Source organism: Clytia hemisphaerica, unplaced genomic scaffold (genome assembly GCF_902728285.1).
Source record: "Clytia hemisphaerica strain Z4C2 unplaced genomic scaffold, Clytia hemisphaerica genome assembly, whole genome shotgun sequence".
NCBI lineage: Eukaryota > Metazoa > Cnidaria > Hydrozoa > Leptothecata > Clytiidae > Clytia > Clytia hemisphaerica.
The window spans coordinates 494,342-514,165 of record NW_027103344.1 but is presented as its reverse complement, the minus strand read 5'-3'; the positions used below and the strand labels follow the sequence as shown (position 1 = coordinate 514,165).

The window sequence follows — 19,824 nt, the reverse complement described above, 5'->3', positions numbered from 1 at the left end:
GATGTTATCGAGAAAAAAAATAGATCAAAATTTAAAATTTTTGGGATCATTCGAGGGAAATCCTTCCAAGAAACAAAAAGTTTTACTACGAAAAAGCTTGAATATCATTTTAAAAGACACTATAACTATAAGCCAAAACGATGTTACTTGGTTACTATGGTTACACTTTTACATTTATTTTTCGCGCGCTTTTCATATAAGAAAATGGCGGAAAATGGAAAAAATGAAATAGGAGACTTCAACCTGAGTAAATTTTTGTTAGATAGATAATTATATATAACAAAACAACACTCTATATGCTTAAAATCTCTAATTTGCTTTTAACTTTTTTTATGGCTCAGTTAGTTTAATCTGTTTTCTTCAACTTTTTTATCTTTCTTCCAGCTATGTACCTTACTGGCAAAGACAATGAAACAAGAAAAAGTTACAATTCTGCTCTCTTTGATATCACTGTTTTCTCTGGCATTGGGTCATGGGTCGCTAGATGTCAACTCTTCTGGATGGAAAGAGAACATCCAAGTTTGGATATCTGTCTGTGTATACACAGGTAAAGAAATTCAAAATCCTTCACACTTATTTTAATCACATATATTTTGAACTTAATCTATTAGCCGTCATCAATTCAGACAATCAGTCGAGCACACTATCATATTTTAAACGACAAAAAAATGAGTAATCACATCATTTAGCGCCACGCTAAACAAAAGAAAAAAAAGAAAGATCAAAGGCTTAAAACAAAAAGTACTTAAAACGTTCAATAACACGTCGTGGTGAAAACAAAAATACGATATTCGTTTAGCGGCTCTAATAAGGAACACATTGATATATATTTCTGCTACCCCACAACTTGCAGTCGAAAAATTGAGCAAAATATTGAAAATATTTCTGCGGTGAAGTTTTTCAAATTTCCTTATAGAAATCTCATGTTTGGCACTCCTACACGGTAGAAAAAGTGAAGAGATGAGAAATATGACGTAAACACGATGCAAGTAGTAATTATATTCCCAAGTGATTACGAAAAGTTATTCTTTCAACAATGGTAAGTTTTTTATTACGTCTATTAGGACGTCTTTGCAGATTCCTGTGAGAGTTACTTTAAGAAGGTCATTGACATGCGAATGAGTTCAAGGATATTATCTAAGGCCCTCTTTATATCACGATCAATAGGGGATAAAAGCTTGCTTTAATTAATGTATATTAAGGCAACGTAAAAAGCTCGGTAAAATAGTGGGAAGAAATATTATTTTATCAGGTACGTATTATCCCTGTATCACGCGAGTGGTATTTTAGCTCTCCCGCCTCTCGCACCTGCCTGTCTCACAACAAAGGAAATATACCATATTACATCCCTGTCTCATGCGAGTGTGCGAGTGATGTTTTTTGTTGCTTTCCTATATCCCTGTCTCACAACGAAGGAAATACACATCATGTCCTTGTCGGAATACACATTACATCTCTGTCTTGTGCGAGTGGGATTTTTTACTTTCTCGTCACTTTTGTCTTAATGACGCGACTTAGAATACTGCTATTATTACCCTAAGTCGATTAATTTTCGCATGTACTTTTTTTTAGAGAATTGAGTGACCCGGTCAGCTCCACTCCATGATGAATTACCCGGTGAAAGAAATTGCATAGAACCCAAATCAAAGATCTTATTTATGGTCTTACTGTCTTACCCCAGTCAATCTCAGTTTTTTTAAGAATTCTTGAATATTAGTTGAAAGTCAATTTTTCCCTACCAGAGGAAGTTAAAGGTTATCACTTAGTGAGCTTTGGAGATCCTATATTAAGACCCGGTGGGTTTCAAAACTTCACTGGGTTACTGAGAAAGGGGTGTTCTATTATATATGAAATATAGAAAATGTACGTCTATGCGTGTTAGTAAATGTCCGGGGACAATGTATATCATCCGTTTATGAATTGGGGAGAGAAAAACTCCATATTGAGTAATTAAGTCATTCTGAGGGGCTGAGATAGCCGATAGAACTTTCCAAAGGGGATAAACTTGAAAAATTTGGGGGGAAATGATGAAAATTTCGAAAAGTTAACAAAAGTAAACGCCGTCGCAATTTTTCCCCGACCATTTAAAACCCCAAATTTTCTTCCCCGTTAAGATATTTTGCAATAGAAATTTCCCGCTGTAGGTCCCCACCGGGTTCTGTGATACGAGAGTGTTGTGCAGATTATTATGTTCTTCTATTGCTCGCTTATCCTTCTGACATGTGATCTTCACAGCTTTGGTAGAAAAAAACAAACGCAAAGCAAATGCTTGATGAGTTTTTTTGTTCTTATAAAAAGTCTTCGTTTCTTGCTCCATCTTGATTCCAAAGAAGACAGGCCCTAAAAATGAAATCGGGAAAATGATCAAATTATATCTAATCTCACTAATTATGCCAATTAACTGTGTTAATAACATTTTCAAGTTTCAATTTATACCGTTGCAAAATCAATTTGCTTGCGTGTTCTCGAGTTTTTGGATATCGTGGGATTTGAAGATTTCTAGTGTTTTAATTGCTTTGATAGATTCAAAACACAAGTTACTCTGCGGTGGAACATTATGATGTTCTCATTCGATAGGTCTTTTTGCTTTTCTTTTTTGTATAGAGATGACTTGAAAAGATCGCTCAGTACTCAACTGACAATAATTGGGGTTAAATAAAAATTCAATGGGCTATTCCATTTTTAAACCATACCATACTATAAGTTGGTCTAATTTCTACATGATTTCCCTTCTAATTTCAACACCCCTTCTTTAGAGATGAAAGAATAGATTGACTATCACTATAATGGAAACTACTTTTCTTTTCTTAGCAAATAGAGTAGTCCAGGATCAGCTCAACTACTTTTTGCCTTTGATAATCTGATGGTGGAAAAAGTAGAACGCCATCAGTATATCAAGAAGCGAAATACTTACTACAGACTCTCTGACTACAAATAGTGGGGAAAATCTTTTGTCTATAAATGCTGATCCTTAACTTCCTTCTCTAAAATCAAGGGTAGCTTTTGTGCACCTCAAATTCATCATTTCTCATATTTTCTAATTCTAATCTTGTTTCCTTTGTAAAAAGGACGTGGAAAATCAATCATTTATAACTTCTTGGAAGAAGTCATCGAAAAGGTTCAAGAAAAGCTTGAAGAAAACAGTCAATTTAACAACACAAGGAAATCTAAAGATCTGACAATGCCACCTTGTACATGGGTAAGTTTTTTATGTATAATAAAGTCTAAAGACCTTCGATTACACACTCTTAATAGCTAATATGATTAATTATGTATTTTTTTACAATGACACAATTATTACCAATTACCAGAAACAGTTTGACTAATTAATACATGCTTTTCACTTTTCCCCATCAGAATAATAAAAATAAGTTGAGCTCCAGTTTCTAGACTATTATTGATTTCAATAATGAATTGACATTTACTTTTAGAAGATGGACCCCTCAGGGAAGCCGAAATAGCTTGGCTCTAATAGGGATTGTTATTAATTTTTAATGTAAGGTGATAACAACCTATGTAAAATTTATAAAAAAAATTCAAATTTTTCAGGAGAAATATGGGGAGGTGTTGGCATCCAATGGTGGAAGAATTTTGTGTGTTTATGATGAATTAACTTCATTTTTATCATCCTCTAACATATTTACCCCTGGACGAAAGGTTGCTGATCCTAATCAGGCCAGTTTTCTAAGCTTGTTCAATGGATCAAACAGGAAAAGGGAGACAAGTAAGAAATTATTGAATAAATATTTGATTGTTACAAAATCTAAACTGAAACTATAGTTTTGACAATTTTTTTCTAAAAAATAAACTTTTCTTGGGTACTTTTCATTGGTATAGTCAGTATTAGAAAGCCCAGTGCTGCAAATAAGGAATTTCAAGTTGGCCGGTGATTACTCAATCAGAAAGCACTAACAATGAAACCATCAAAATTTCACGAGAAGAAACACACATATTAGCTTAAAAATTACCGGTAATTACCAGTCACCGGCCGTTATTTGCAGCACTGAAGCCTATTTTTATTTCTGAGTTGCAAAATAATAGCTCGTTTTGTGACATCATTTTTCTATGCTTAATAGGTTTTTTATAATTTAGTTGCAAAACATTTGGAGGTATTGTTTTTATGCCCAAAAGAACTTTCACTAAATCTATGCAAAGGACAATCAGATGGTTAATGAGATTTAAGGAAAAAGTGAATTCTACTTTGTATTTTTCTCGCTTTTCAGTTGCAGGAAATGCAAATTATCATATGAACAGAACTAACGTGTCAATAATGAGCTTTACACAGCCGGAAAATGCTGTTGAAATGATCAGTGACCCATATAGCATCAAGAATGGCTTTGGAAGCAGGTAATACTTATATTATGTTTATATTTTCATATGGCACCTCTCAGATCTACTCAATAATACCATCCAAATTTTTGAAATCATATTTGCATTTACAGGAAAAAAGATTTTTTCTCTGCTATGACAAAAATTTGTTTTGGACATATATTACACCAATCCGTCTGAATATTTTATGGATTTCTCTCCTTGTTAGAAAGAATTCATTGTTAGCTTATGAGAAGTTTGTTATACGCATAATTAAGACCTTTTTGTATTTTCCAAAGGTATTCCATAGTTTATTTTTCTCAACAAAAAAAAACAAAAGAAACAAATTCTCTCTAATTTTGCCAAAAGGTATCGACCTTAGCAATTTTCTTATCCTAAAATAGGACTATTCCTCTCAAAGTAACTCTGAAACAGATTTACAGATTACCTCTATAATGTTATAACCTTTTTCTCAGATTCCTCTGGTACTTCCCAAGACCAAAGTTTGCACTCTTTGACGAGCTTAAAATATCCTGTGAAGATCAAGCAACAAAATCAAATCTTGTGAATATACTGGGTGAGGAAATTAGCGTTTTACCTATATTGCTTCTTTTCAACTTGTGAATTTTAGCATAGTGTTAATTTCATACTTCTCATCATAGTTGTCCCTAGAACAAGTGCTACTCAGTATGGGGCCAATCCTTAGGATCTGTGACATCTTTTATGGTCTGTGAGCAGGTTTTCTTTGTTAGAGAGTAGAAAGGATCCGGATTTTGAAACTTTATTTAGAAGTGCCATCGAAGTAGGCAGAACTAATATATTTATGTATGAGATTGACGTTACAGGCCAAATTTGAAAAACATAAATTATTTGCAATTTGCTTTGCTTAAAAATTCATCTTCTTAAACCTTCAATTTCAGTTGACGCTTTAACCAACATTTACGAATCTGGAGAGAACCTTGTTACCGTTTCTGGCGAAAAACTTATTCGAACAAAAGCTGTACCAAAAGCTTTTCAACTCTCTGATGAAGCTCAACAAGCTTTCAAGATGAATTATGACAAGTTTGAACAAATATGCAAAAACAATTTGAAAAACAGGTTTTTGACAGGTAAATAATTTGACTTACTTCAATCCTTTGACAAATTGTTAGATTGTAATGGTAACCAGAATGGTAACAGGGATGATTCAACAACCTACTGAATTTCCCATGAAAAAATTTCTTGCACATTTGTCATAACTTTTACATTCTGATTTTTAAAATCTGAAAATTTTGCAATATAGTTATAAACTAAACCATTCATAAAATGTCTCACTCTGAATTGTATTATGTATTTTGCCTTGTAATTTATTGTAGTTATCAAATTCAAAGCTAAGCAATACTTAAAGATCAAAAATCTTCTGATCCTTGCACTTTTTACTCTAATTAGTGAATACTCTTGATACCAGGTTTGTACAGCAGAGGCAACTCCCAGATATTACGCATGGCTTGCATAATAGAACTCATGAATGGTGAGATGGGTCAGCATGTGGAAAATGATCCAAATCTCTGGCTCAATAATCATCTGAACAATAATGTCAGAGGGGAACAAGTAAGATATAACTTGTTATTGCCTAAAGTTTGTTATCTATATTCAAAGACATCAGAATTTCTGTCCAACTATATTCACTCTGTATTCAGAGGATATATATATACTCAAAATAATTTAACTAATTTCTTATAATATTGAATTTAATTGAAATCAAAAACTCAGAATTAAATACTTTTACAGATAAAGATCTCTCTTTCTCTGTCCATCAGAGAAAAAAGGAGCAAAGAGTCTACATATTTGTCTAAATCTGAAAACTCTTTGTTTTAAAACAATTTTTTTGTAAAAATTGTGCTTGTACTGTACATTTCAATCCTTTTTTGAGAGAGCTCGTTTTATTTTCGACTTTAGGAAACTTATGATGCTGACTGTGTGGTGTCGAGACGAAGTATGGAATTGGCTACAGAATTAACTACCATGTCTTTTAATCAACAAAGTAAATATATTTTTTGGTTTAGTTAAGATTAAAATCAAATCTTCTAAACCAGCTTCCCTATAACATAATTTTTAATTCATGCATTTAATCAAAATAGTTAACTTTGGTTGAGAGCGAAGTATTCTTTTGCCAAAATTAATGACAGAATATTTTTAATCCTTAGTTTTTAAACAAGGACTTCAAAAATGAAATGTTTAAGCTTTTTGATACTGCTCTAGTCTAATTCTTATAATCGAACAACTTGTACATCATTGTCAAAATGAGTATATATTGGATGTATAACTATTGGGGTATTCTAATGATGTGCCTAATTTTCACCCTTATATTTTTATAAAAGCTAGTTTTAAAAATTGAACATTACTTTTTCTTACAGGGCTCATTAACTCTGAACAGTTACAAAACGATTCACGAAACACAGAGAATGACATAATTGGGAAGCGTAGCATTTTGAATACTCCGGGCAAGCTCGTGTCCGTAAAGCATCTTGTCAGACTTGGATTAAACAGAAACATCAAAGGATCTGAAACACTCAAGAAATTCCATGACCGCTTGGTAGAAGAACTTGCCGCAGAAAAGTTTGGAAAGGTAGTGAACAGATTAGCTGGCAATAATCAAAATGTAAGTTATTCATTTAGATTAAACAAATTTTTTCAAGATGCCATTTTATGAAAGTCAAACTTTATTCTGTACAAGGTGCAGAGGTAGGATATAAATTTCAAAGCTCAATTGCCTATTTAGATTATTTGGAAAATTTGCTGAAAGGTATAGAGAAATTTCACACCTTGTAATAATTTCGAACTACATATTTTTCACACTTTTGTAATTTTTAAACTAGATTTTTAATTGAAGGAAGATGCTGATATATAAGTAATTTATTAACTTCAAGTCTAAGAATAGAAAATGCTTTTTCATTTGCATGAATTTACTTTTTTTTTCTTAACAGCAAAGCTCATGGTGATTGTTTTAAATCAGCACGAAAACGAAAGGCTGATCGAAGTAACTTAGAACCTGCTCCTCCTCAAAACGCTGTCAATCAAAATGCTAATCCAAACGCTAACAATCAAAATGCTAATCCCGAAGACAATGATCAAAATACTAATCCAGAAGATGTTCCTGTTATTGTTGATCAAAACGCTGTTCAAAATGTTCAAAATGCTAATCCCGAAGTTATTGATCAAAATACTAATCCAGAATGATTAAAACGCTGTCCATTAAAACCAAGTTTACCTTGATCATGTAACCAGTTTAATCTTTTGTTTATTTTTGGAAAGATTTTTATCTTTTGATATTTGTTTTTTACCTTAATTATATCTTCATGTATTTTGCACTTCATTTCACAGCAACATTTTCATACACCAGGGCTGTCTTAAAAAATATTTATGTACACTACTTCTTGAACTTGTATTATCATTGTGAATATATTTACTATCTTATAGTTTAGCTTTTTCTATGTATGTAAAATTTTCATATAATTGTATAGTAGCGCTGTAAATATTGTGTGTTTTCAGTAAACTGTTGAGAAATAGTAACACGCGCAATAATCATTCATGGGAAATCAAGTTTACCTTGATCATGTAACCAGTTTAATCTTTTGTTTATTTTTGGAAAGATTTTTATCTTTTGATATTTGTTTTTTACCTTAATTATATCTTCATGTATTTTGCACTTCATTTCACAGCAACATTTTCATACACCAGGGCTGTCTTAAAAAATATTTATGTACACATTACTTCTTGAACTTGTATTATTACTGTGAATATATTTACTATCTTATAGTTTAGCTTTTTCTATGTATGTAAAATTTTCATATAATTGTATAGTAGCGCTGTAAATATTGTGTGTTTTCTACACTTTTTATAAAAAAGATTTATTTATAGTTGTCATAGTTGTCTTTACTGTTATAACTTTCTTTGAGATCTATACAGATGTATTCAGATACTGATAATGCATAAGATCATGTACGATTTACAATAACTCATTGTTTGTTTTTTTAGATAAAAATATAAGTAAGACATAGATTAATATAATAAAATATTCTCATAAAGATGGAACAATCTACTAATGGAGTTTATCAAAGTTTATTACCGGTAAGCGATTTTTTTGATCAATTTTTTCCACCAGGCCAAATTCTTTGTTGTGGTAAAGATTTCCAATGATATTATTAGTGTCAGGCGTGATAAAACCATCCGTCAAGTTTTCACTACTCTTATATAGAAGCCTGATTACAAACAAATCTACAGCTTGTTTACAGAATCCAATCAGAGTCTAGTATTTTCCCTGTCAATCAAAATAACAATTTTTTTCACAGGAAGTAACATTTTCTTAAAATTTTACAATTATTTCTGTACTTTTAGTGCTCAATCTGTTTCATACATTATGGAAATGAAGAAGAACACATAGCAGCATGCCTTCCATGTGGTCACATATTTGGAAAAAGGTGAAAACTGATTGTTTGTTTTTCGCAATTTACGCAATTTCTGTTCACTCAAAGTTTTCCAATCCACGCATTGATGCAAGCAAACCATCTTGTATGACCTTCGGTGACGAACCACTGTTATGGAAAGTGATGTCACTATGATAACCAAAAAAACACATGTCTATGCTTTAGTAGAAAGGCCGCTCCCATCTAGTGTATAAAATAACTAGGACTTGTTTTTATTTCACTATAGTTGTCTTCTAAAGTGGTTTAATGTTGGATGGAAATATTGTCCAACTTGCAAAACTTATGTTGATAAAGATGAGATTGTGCGTTTATATTTGCAGATTGAGCCAACAAACGAGCTGCAAAGGTAGAACCTTTTTATTTTAATTTTATGTGCACTTGTTTTTATGTTTCAGTTTTATTTCAACAATAAAATTCAAACTTTGGAAACTCATAAAAAAAGAGGAGAAAATGAACTTTTTATCCTATTTTGCTATGATCATCATTTTTGTTGATTCAAAAATAGAAATTGCTTTTTTTATATCGTCATTGTAGTGCAGTAAGCATAAAACTCGGAGTAGTGTACTATTTACTTTGTTTATGATGGAAGATAACTTTTAAAATTTAAATTAGCTCTGATTTCATTGAGCACTCTGCAGCATCAATCACAAACAAATCTATCGTCATTGTATACAAATGTACAGCCTTTGAAAGGTGATCCGTTGACATGAAAACAACAAAAACAGGGGGTTTGAAGCAATAGTTGAGAAATGGTAGGCGAAATAAAAATATTTGCACATTCACTAAAACGACTGTAATTTTCATTCCTTTTCTAAGGCAACATAAGTTTATTAAACTTTTTTGCACTTAATTTCGTTCCTGTATTAAAATAATAAAAAGTTTTACAGCAAGAAAAAAGCTTTACAATCTAATTCAAACTCAATGAAAAGTTTGAAACATCTTTTTCAATTTTATTACTGTGGGAAGGGGGGGGTTTCAGGGGGTACCCGATTCCGCAATTCATTTTTCTGTCTCCGTCAGAGAACCCAATTTTCGTAATTCTGTCTAAATTTTCGCCAAATTCCGCCACTCCGTCCGAAAAAAGGGCCGATTCCACTCCACAGCCAACCATGACCCCCCCCCTGAAGTGGCTTTTTTCTAACGTTCATAACCTCAAGATTTTATTTTTCTCATTACAGATTGAATGGTCATTTGCAAGAAAAGCAAAAAGAATTGGAAACTCACTTGGAAACTCTAAAAGATGAAAATTCAATGCTGCGAGCTGAATGCAAATTTTATGCTAAAAGAAGCCCCAAACTCTCTGAGTAAGTTTTTGATTCCAATCTTATTCATTAAAACTTGTAGCTGACAGAGGCTGACATAGAGCATATAAATACCAGTCTAGTTACTGTTATTATCCTTTGTATTTATCTTTTATCTAACCCATTCATTGGTTCATTTTGTTAAGAATGTCAAAGATACATTCTAAGGAAAAAACTGGACAAGGACTGTGTACACTACTTGTTTTATGTAAACATTATTTTCATATATTATGATCATAGATTAAATAAAGAGTTGGACAATCAGGAATTGCAGATTCAGTCATTAAAAAACGAAAATGTGCTATTGCAGGCAGAATGTAAATTCTATGCATCAAACAACAAAATCATGAAAGGTGAGTTGTTCTTAATTGTATATTTTTGCAAGTCTGCGGGAAGCAGACTATTATGGAGGCTTTTGGCATTACAAGTGACTAAAATCTCATTTGTAGAAATATTCAACTTTTTAAAGATAATTTCGGTCTATATAATTACTGCTTTGTGCTCAAATTCCGGAAACCACCATAGAATACCAGCATTATTCTTTTACTTTCATTTTTATCCAATTGTATTCATTTTCTTTTAATAATTTAATGATATTTATTTAAAATACTGTATTATCATTACAGAAAAAAGTTTTCTTAAAAATGAAAGTAAAAGAATAATGCTGATATTCTATGGTGGTTTCTGGTATTGGAGAAGTATTTACTATTTAATAATGTTCTAGAAAAACTACAATCACAAGAAGAGAACTATCAAAATGATGTCATCGCTAAAAGGAATGTATTAACGATACCTGGGAAATTTGTTTCCGTGAAGCAACTTGTACGAATGGGTTCAAATAGGCAATTGAGAGGAAAGGAAACCCTGAAAATCTTCCTGGATCGTTTGATACAAGAACTCGCTAACGAGAATCTCGGAACAGTACATCGCTTTTCAGCTGCTAATTGTCGAGAGGTAAGAGTTTTGGAATTTATATTTGTCTAACCGTCTTTAAGTTTATGCTCTTTTTTTGCTATAATGTGGAAACCACCTTCACGGGAATAACTTTAATTACGCTGACATGAAAGTAAAAAAGAGAACACACTTAGAGCGTATGGACTTAAGGATAATTTTCCTTGAACTAAACAGTACTTTTATAGGTAGAAGGAAACATAGAAAAAGCTCTTCCCCATGTTACTTTGTGTTTGGTGTAAACGAAAATTAATTTTATTATGAAAAAGCATTTTTATAAATGAATAAATATCTTGATAGATTGATATGCTTTTCAATATTTATTGAGTTGTCTTTATCTAAACTTCTCTTGTTGACAGGTCTATTTTTTCGAGAAGTACCAGCCCTTACCTAGGATCAACACAGCACTGCAAAGTTATGGTTTAAACTATGATGAATATGTTGAATTATTCAATACAACTACTCTAGAGAGGTATTCACTTCATTATTCTCACACTATATGCTTTCTTTTTAAACTATGTTTTGTTTTTAGGTTTGAAAACTTGTCAATATCTTTAGAATTTTACTCTTTGAATGATCTTGACTTCTTGAAGTTTAAGGAAGTATGTTTTTTTCTTTTTTTTATGTATGTGTAATTATGTACTTCTTTATTTCAACAGCAAAGCTCACGAAAACTGCTTCAATTCAGTAAACCGTCGACGATTTATGGGAAATTAAGTTTACCTTGGTTTTGTAGCCAACTTTATCTTTCGATATTTATTTTTTTACGTAGGTTTTACCTTTTTTGATCTTGTACTTTATTTTGCACTATTTTTTGATACACCTAGACTCTATAAAAAATATTCATTTACACATCAGCTTTTTTTAAAACTAGTATTTATATTGTGAACATTACTTTACTGTCTTATGTTTTAGCTGATGAAACTTTTAGTACTTACCTACCATTAAATATGATAAATAGTTTTTGTTCCTTTTTCTCATGTAAATATACTTTGTTTATAGTGTTGTAAATATTGTGTGTTTTCTACACTTTTTATATAAAAGATTTATTTTATAGTTGTCCTAGTAGTTGTCTTTATTGTTATAACTTTCTTTGAGATCCATACAGATGTATTCAGTTACTGATAAAATGCATAATGATCGTGTACCATTTACAATAACTCATTGTTTGTTTTTTTAGATAAAAATACATAATGAGCTACAAAAAAATCAAAGACAACAGAGTAACGATGCTTAATTTTTTTCAATGTCACGAAAAATATGGAAAATTACATCCAGTGGCAGCTGAATATTGCTACAAGAAAGTCTTTAACCTGGAAGATGCACCTAATGAGATTCAAAAATCACAATTCATGGCCGAATATATAAACTTGAGTTCTGAGGTACAAAAGATACCTCTAGAAGACATGATTCTTCCAAATGAATTTTGTAATAGTTGTGGAAAAAAACTTGTGATTTGTGATCCGAAAGAAATTGTCATATATGGAAGAGATGGAACGGTGATTGGAAAACGTTATTCTGGTCGATGCCGAACTTGTGCCATCACAGACTTTTTGACATTTTATTCAAAGGCAGGTAAAAGACACCTGAATCACAACAACTCAGTGATTTTTATAAGTACAGAAGACACAGCTTTCAGACGTGAATTCCTCGAAACATTTGAATGGGAGCTATTACTTGGTTGTATGTCGTTTAGACAAAAATGTGCAATATACAACTGTACACATGGATACATGTTCAAGATCAGCACCACTATTCCAAATAAGAGAGCAAGGTAACTATATCTTAATTCATCGCAACAGCGTTATATAGCACTTCAACCACATTTTCAATTATGTCAATAGTCAAACGTGGGCAACGCACTAGGCTCAACTTCAGTGGCTTCAAATTATTCATAGGCCCAATTGTAGACCCCAAGATATTCACCCAACGAACAAGTGTGCCAAATTTCAGCCAGATCGAACAATTTTTGAAGTCTCCAGGCTGCCCCAAAATTTTAGCCTCGTTTTGGCGAAAAACTCGTCCCCAGGCCCCAAAAATCAAAAATTTTGAAAAATGAAAAAAACACCCCCAGATATTCACCCAAGGAACAAATTTGCAAAATTTCAGCCAGATCGAACAATTTTTGAAGTCTCCAGGCTGCACCAAAGTTTTAGCCTCGTTTTGGCGAAAACTCGTCCCCAGGCCCCAAAAATCAAAAATTTCGAAAAATGAAAAAAACACCCCCAGATATTCACCCAAGGAACAAGTGTGCAAAATCTCAGCCAAATCGAACAACTTTTGAAGTCTCCAGGCTGCCCCAAAGTTTTAGCCTCGTTTTGGCGAAAACTAGTCCCCAGGCCCCAAAAATCAAAAATTTTGAAAAATGAAAAAAAGACCCCCAGATATTCACCCAAGGAACAAGTGTGCCAAATTTCAGCCAAATCGAACAATTTTTGAAGTCTCCAGGCTGCCCCAAAGTTTTAGCCTCGTTTTGGCGAAAACTAGTCCCCAGGCCCCAAAAATCAAAAATTTTGAAAAATGAAAAAAAGACCCCCAGATATTCACCCAAGGAACAAGTGTGCCAAATTTCAGCCAAATCGAACAATTTTTGAAGTCTCCAGCCTGCCCCAAAGTTTTGGGACATACACACAGACACACTCACACACATTCTCAGATTCTAACTCAACTGAAGTTGAGAATAACTATACAGTCTTCTATAAATTTCGACCATATGACAGCTTCAGTAAAAACAAGATAAAACTTAATCCGAAAATTGATTTTGCCATGGATCAATGTGGAGTCAGATCACAAACAACAAAATATAAAAACAGTCATTATTACAAATATTTGGGTCTTAAAACTGTTAAATAATAATAACAAAAAAAATTAAAACATTCCATAAATTTTGCTTATATTTCAGGGTTACCGAAAATATCAACAAGGATAGAAGTTATTTGGATCGAAGACGATTTGAAGATGGCTTCCTCCTATATTTAGTGGAAAAAGTCATCGTTGAATTCCAGATAGAAATATCAGAAACAATAACGAATCGCAATGCTCTTTTGGATTATTTGAATGAAAGATTCTATGACGGATTCTTGAAAAAATGGGCAAGTAAGTAATTTCTCATCTGTCTCAACTTCTCCGTCTTCATGTCATGACGACAACAGCTTTCTTCTTGATAAGCTCTTTATCTAACTACCACAAAACTACATTATACTTAGATTTTGTTGCAAAGAAATAATTTTTCTTTAGAAAATGATTTTTTTAGGCTGGACTGGGTTTATTTTAGTCTTTGACACTACTGGTGTTCAGTCACGTTCTTTGCATCCCGGTGATATTTCAAAATAGTGGATTTTATGTGCCTTAAAACTTTTTTTAAGCATAATATGCTGTGTCTCAGTTTACAAAATTTCAAAACATTTAAATTCCCAAATTACAAGAAATATGCATAACGTGTCAATTACGCCATTACAAGCCTAGCATTAGATTATTCGAGGCTGAAAAATCATTTTTCTAAGCTTAATGAAGCCCATGAAAATTTACACTATCATTTTACAAAACTTTTACACAATTATTAAAGCAAAATTACATACATCAAAAGAGAACCTTAAATCTAACCAATGGATTTTACGAAACAAAATGAAGAATATTATGCCAAATTGTTATTATTAGTTATTTTCTTTGAAAGTCGTCTTTTTTTGCAAAAATTATGTGGCTTCGAATTCTTTTTAAGATTATAAGCTGAATACTGTGCAAGTGATTGGTTTAAAACTTTCCCTATTCTTTTTAAATTTTTAGATCATTCGTGCGAGTTACCAGGATGTAAGGATGTTCTTGTTCTTGACGGAAACATGAAGACATGCAGGACTGTCTGTTCAGTCAATAAAGTTCAAAGAGTTCTATTCAAAACAATTGGAGGACATGTTTTAACAGGTTTGTAGTATTAAATATATATCTACAATATTTATTTGTTTTTACCACATGACTCGCAACCCCCCCCCCCTACTGTTGGTTTTTAATTTCTCTAAACCTTTATGTTTTCATGCAAAGTATCATCTGATCCTTAAAATGCAAAAATGAAGACATTCTATTGCATTCTCTAAAAGTGCACACACATGTAAATAGAGCTTTGTAAATGCCATAAAATCTTTCCCCTATACTGGGACCTAAAATTTTATCAGGCTGGGGAACCTTGTTCTCAGGGGGACCTAAATTTGGCGGGGGGAAATAGAACCCCAGTCGGAGCCATGTACCATAAAATAAAGGCAAGTCTCAAAATATTCATTTCATTCTTTTATGCAAAGGATGGGAAAATGCACCTTTACTTCTTTTTGTTTGAGGCATTTTCGGTACTGCATTCCGTAACTCACACTACTTGTTTAATCAACGACACGTACATCCAACACACTTTGTACCAAGTTGCTAGTCAATATCAATAAAGATGATTCTGTGTTTACATTAAAATACTCATGGAAAAACAAACTTTAAACATTTCTAAGGTCCCAATATAGAAATTAATTCTAAAAATATTCTTGCTAGACTTTCAGAGTTATGTTATGGGTTGACTACAACTCTAGAACTAAGAATTCCCAAAAATGTTTTAATTCTGAAATATTAGTCAAAAATTTAAATCAAAATTGGCTATCAACACACTTACAAGACTTCTATTGATATTGATATTAACAAAATGTAGGTGGTATGTGTGGTATTTGAAGCGTTAATTTGCCTTATAAGGAAACACCTCTAAAAATATAATACTTTCAATTTTTCTCATTCAATCAGGTTGTATGAATACACCAAAACTTGGCTTGAGAGTGTGTCAAGACCACGAAGACACAACAGCAAGATTTAGTGATCATTACCAGAAACAAAAACAAAACAATGCTGCTATTGCCGATGATAAAGATGAAGTAGATGAAGAATCTTTAAACGAAGACAACGAGACCGCAACAACTGATGAAGACGGACTGAACGATAATGACTCTGATCCTGCTCAGATTACAACGAAAAAGGAGAAAAATGGTATTTATCAAGGAGTGATCAGAATTTGCAACACGAAGGAAACCAGAACATCAACACTTTACGAAGTAACAATCTATCATTTCGTGAATTCCTACTTTCTTGATTATGAACAGCTCACATTATACAGTCAGCAAATTATAAGAATGATAAATAAAAAGGCACAATTTAACTTGTCAAGTAACTTGTCAAATGAGTTTTATCATCAACGGTGCTTTTATTCGTTTTTAGGTTTTATGGCATACTGGCCAAAAAACCTGGGTACGGGATGAGAAATTACCTCAACACCTAAGAAATGCCAATAACAAAATTGTTGTACAAGATGTGACGTCACTTGGTCAACCAAGGCAAATTTTGGGATTCACAAGAAATGACAACGGAGATAGTGTTGACCTACCCGTCCCAGAAAAAAAGTAAATTTTTGCTTTTTCCTTGCAGCCTGTGACTGTAGCTCTTTACATTAATTCCAGGTTTATAAAAAAAATATGTGTGTGATAATTGGCACAGAGGTCCCTCCTCCATCAGAATAAAGTGGAGACGATTGGAAAAGTTTTGAGCCATTTATTAATGACGTCACTTTTCAGTACAAACTCTCTAAACATTATCCTCAAAAAGTTCTTAAAATGAAAACTTTTACTGCTTCATTTTGAATATTATAGAGAACAGATGAATACAATGGGGCTTTTGAATATAGGGTTTTGATGTCTATATTTCGAGATGTTCGAAAACGGACTGTTTTTGTTAAATCAGCACATTTTGCAGCATATTAAAAGTAACAGTCAAATTTCTGTTTCTGGGGTTTCTAGTGGACAAGAAAATCACATCAACGTTACAAACCTTCACACGAAAAGATTTTTTGAAATTTAAAAAGGTTGGTTGCCCACTGTGGGGGTTTGGTACAGGCTAATCTTAAGTTTATCATGGAATGATTATGAAGTCTGTGAATCAAGTACAAAATTTATTTTAGGGAAGAAACTCCAGATCCTTCAAGTTTAAAATGCGGAACGGATAAATCGAAACATATTGCCAAGAATAAGAAAACAGCAGGTACAAAGTGTTTTTTTTTATATATTATCTCCTATAATAGTAGATCCTGATTGTTCAAGGCAATCGATATTAGGCTTACATAGAGGATCTGGGAGTGACCTGAGACAAAAGTTGCATTCAGTTTTCTCACAATTAGTTTAAAAGATCAATCAGCTTGAGGTAAACTCGTTTTCCAGCCAAATGACCTTCGAATCGAAAAAAATTGCTTTTTAATTTTTTTTGCGCTAATTTTTAAAACATTTGTAGAGAAATGTATCATCCTTATATCCCTATAATAGCAAAGAGTTCTTCGTACGTAAAGATTGATTTTTCAGGTGTTTTGGTAATGGCGAAACCATGTGGTATCGTTGTCAACATAAAGGAGCTGTTCAATTGTGAATCCATATCTCAAGTTTATGGCCATTTGCACGACCTCTTAAGCCAAGACGAATATCAATCAATCAGTAAGTAATTTGACGATCAGTTTAGTATCTGATTCTTAACAAGAACTTAAATTATAAAAAAACAACCTTAGAGAGATTTGATGAACGTTTTTTAGACTTAACAATAATTTTAAATCTGAAATTAAAAATAATTAATAAAGATGTTTTAAAAGCATACAACGCTTTCATTTTTTAACCATAGCGTTAGCATTCAGGCTACCCTCAATATGGTAACTGAATTGGACAGTAAAAATTTTAACTCATTTCTGTTTTTAGATTGTATCGTATACGACGATGCTTGTCATCTTTTGAAGTATTCAAAAAATCCTGTCCGGAAGGATGACACTAACACCAGCAAGCGTATTGCTACATTGGAAATGAAAATTGATCGATTCCACTATCGTAATCATGTGGATCCATGGTGTCGCAGAGTTTGTAATCCTAAAACCTCAGATCACTTAGCCGGAGTAAGTAATTATCTCTATTCCATTTCTATAATAGATTTTACAACGGAGCCATTCTCTGAGGCAAAATATTTTGTTACCTATTCAAAGCTACCATATTTTCATGGTAAGGCCCAGGATTATTCGGTTTGTTTAGATTATTTTCGACTATCTTCGTAACGTATATAATACAGATAAAACATAAAAATCATCGAGGGATAAAACTTTCCCTTTAAATTTTTTAGGTCAACACAGAAACATGCGAGCAGCTCTTTTCTTGGTTTTCAAAATATGCACCGATGACCAAACATATGAATAGACAAAGATTCATATTTTTGACGCTATACTTATTGCATTTTCACAACAAAAAGAAACTTTCGATGAAGTATTAGAACTATCCTTATTATTAAAAGGAGGATGTATCAATGTATCAATGAGCGAACGATTTTGGTACTTTCGTGGTGCCTAGCATCATTTTTTTGCATTTTGTATGGAATTAACATGAAAATTGATGTATTATGAAACTTGCAAATCAACCTTAAAAAAAACTTTCTTTGTTTGTTTAACATTTACTTTGACGATACCTTCGAAAGGTTGATTGTTTTTTAGATTTTTCTATAGGTCTTATTAAAATACACGTTTTTTTTATAAGGAACCTTAATATAGCTCCGAGCCTGGAGTTCCTTATTTTGCCAGAGAGTTTCAGCCTCAAAGTTCCTTATCGAGTTCCTTAGTTACTTAGCTGTTAAGTTTGGATTCGCTAAGTGTGTAGCTTCTTTATCAGCATTTTTTGTCTTTTTGACATATTGAAAGCCGTTTCAGGAATATTTTCCGTCTTTTTATTTAGGTTGTTGTAAATGTGTGCAAGTTCAAATTGAACTCTTGCTGTTCCTCAACTTGATTTTTTATTCTCAGCCTAAGCAGTTCCTTAACAATTCCTTATTTCTCAGACCATTTTCAGCCTAAAGTTCCTTATAAAAAAAACGTGTAATAGACTCTCGTCAGAAAGTATTACTTTAATATTTTATTATCTAGTATTTCATGTCTATTTTTTTCTTTTGTGAACATGGTTACTTGAAGAAAAAGAACAAAAGATTGAAACAACCTTAAATTCATCACAAATCTTGCAACCTGATATCATAGGCCAGTACCAATGTGCAAAATAATCAAACATCTCATAACCTAATGATCTCTTTTAAAAATAAGTGGTGTTTAAAAATGAAATTTCCTATAAAATTCTTATAAACTTTGCCAAGGCATCGATTTAAAAAAACATCAACCAACGATCATTGGTGAAATAAAAAAAAAAGAAATTGATCGGAAAAAAACAAGAAGCCTACTTTTTTTGATTAATTGCTCCTGAAGGAAAAAAGTTACAATTAAAAGTAATAGCTCGCTGAAAAGATAATTCTGAGTGAGAGTATTCAAAGCTTTAGAACTTTTTCAAAACATTGAAAAATGAAGTAGAAGAGAATATACATCAATATTTTAACAATTCTGAAACTTTGAACTTTGCTAATTTCGAATATGTTTTCAGATTTTTCACATCTTTCGTTTTTTCCCGCGAAATTTGCTGCTGGCTGCACGAGTAAAACTGTTGGACGATATCTGTCGTTGGCACGGATTTCGTGGGGTACATATACCTATATACCCCATAGCACCACATGCCAAAATAGCCAGGACACGTGTGTTATATTTTGTTTTTTTTCATTTTTTTTCCACGAAATTTGCTGCTGGCTGCACGAGCAAAACTGTTGGACGAAATCTGCCGTTGGCACGGATTTCGTGGGGTACATACACCTATATACCCCATAGCACCACATGCCAAAATAGCCAGGACACGTGTGTTCTATTTTGTTTTTTTCATTTTTTCCACAAAAAT

The 19,824-nt window shown here is 32.5% G+C and overlaps 2 protein-coding genes across 2 annotated transcripts; both read left to right on the top strand.

Moving 5' to 3' along the window:
- The first annotated feature begins 10,321 nt into the window (after positions 1 to 10,321).
- LOC136818818 (uncharacterized) lies at positions 10,322 to 11,836 on the top strand. Its single transcript, XM_067075055.1, has 4 exons — positions 10,322 to 10,428; positions 10,800 to 11,029; positions 11,386 to 11,498; positions 11,686 to 11,836. The coding sequence occupies exons 1-4, from the start codon at positions 10,422 to 10,424 to the stop codon at positions 11,741 to 11,743; spliced, it is 408 nt and encodes a 135-aa protein (XP_066931156.1). The 5' UTR covers positions 10,322 to 10,421; the 3' UTR covers positions 11,744 to 11,836.
- Positions 11,837 to 12,210: 374 nt separating this feature from the next.
- LOC136818806 (uncharacterized) lies at positions 12,211 to 18,735 on the top strand. The gene is made up of 9 exons (XM_067075046.1): positions 12,211 to 12,800; positions 13,929 to 14,122; positions 14,810 to 14,944; positions 15,794 to 16,098; positions 16,262 to 16,443; positions 16,998 to 17,077; positions 17,392 to 17,520; positions 17,776 to 17,966; positions 18,188 to 18,735. Exons 1-9 carry the CDS (start codon positions 12,220 to 12,222, stop codon positions 18,332 to 18,334), a joined length of 1,944 nt encoding a protein of 647 aa, XP_066931147.1. The 5' UTR covers positions 12,211 to 12,219; the 3' UTR covers positions 18,335 to 18,735.
- The last annotated feature ends 1,089 nt before the right edge of the window (positions 18,736 to 19,824 follow it).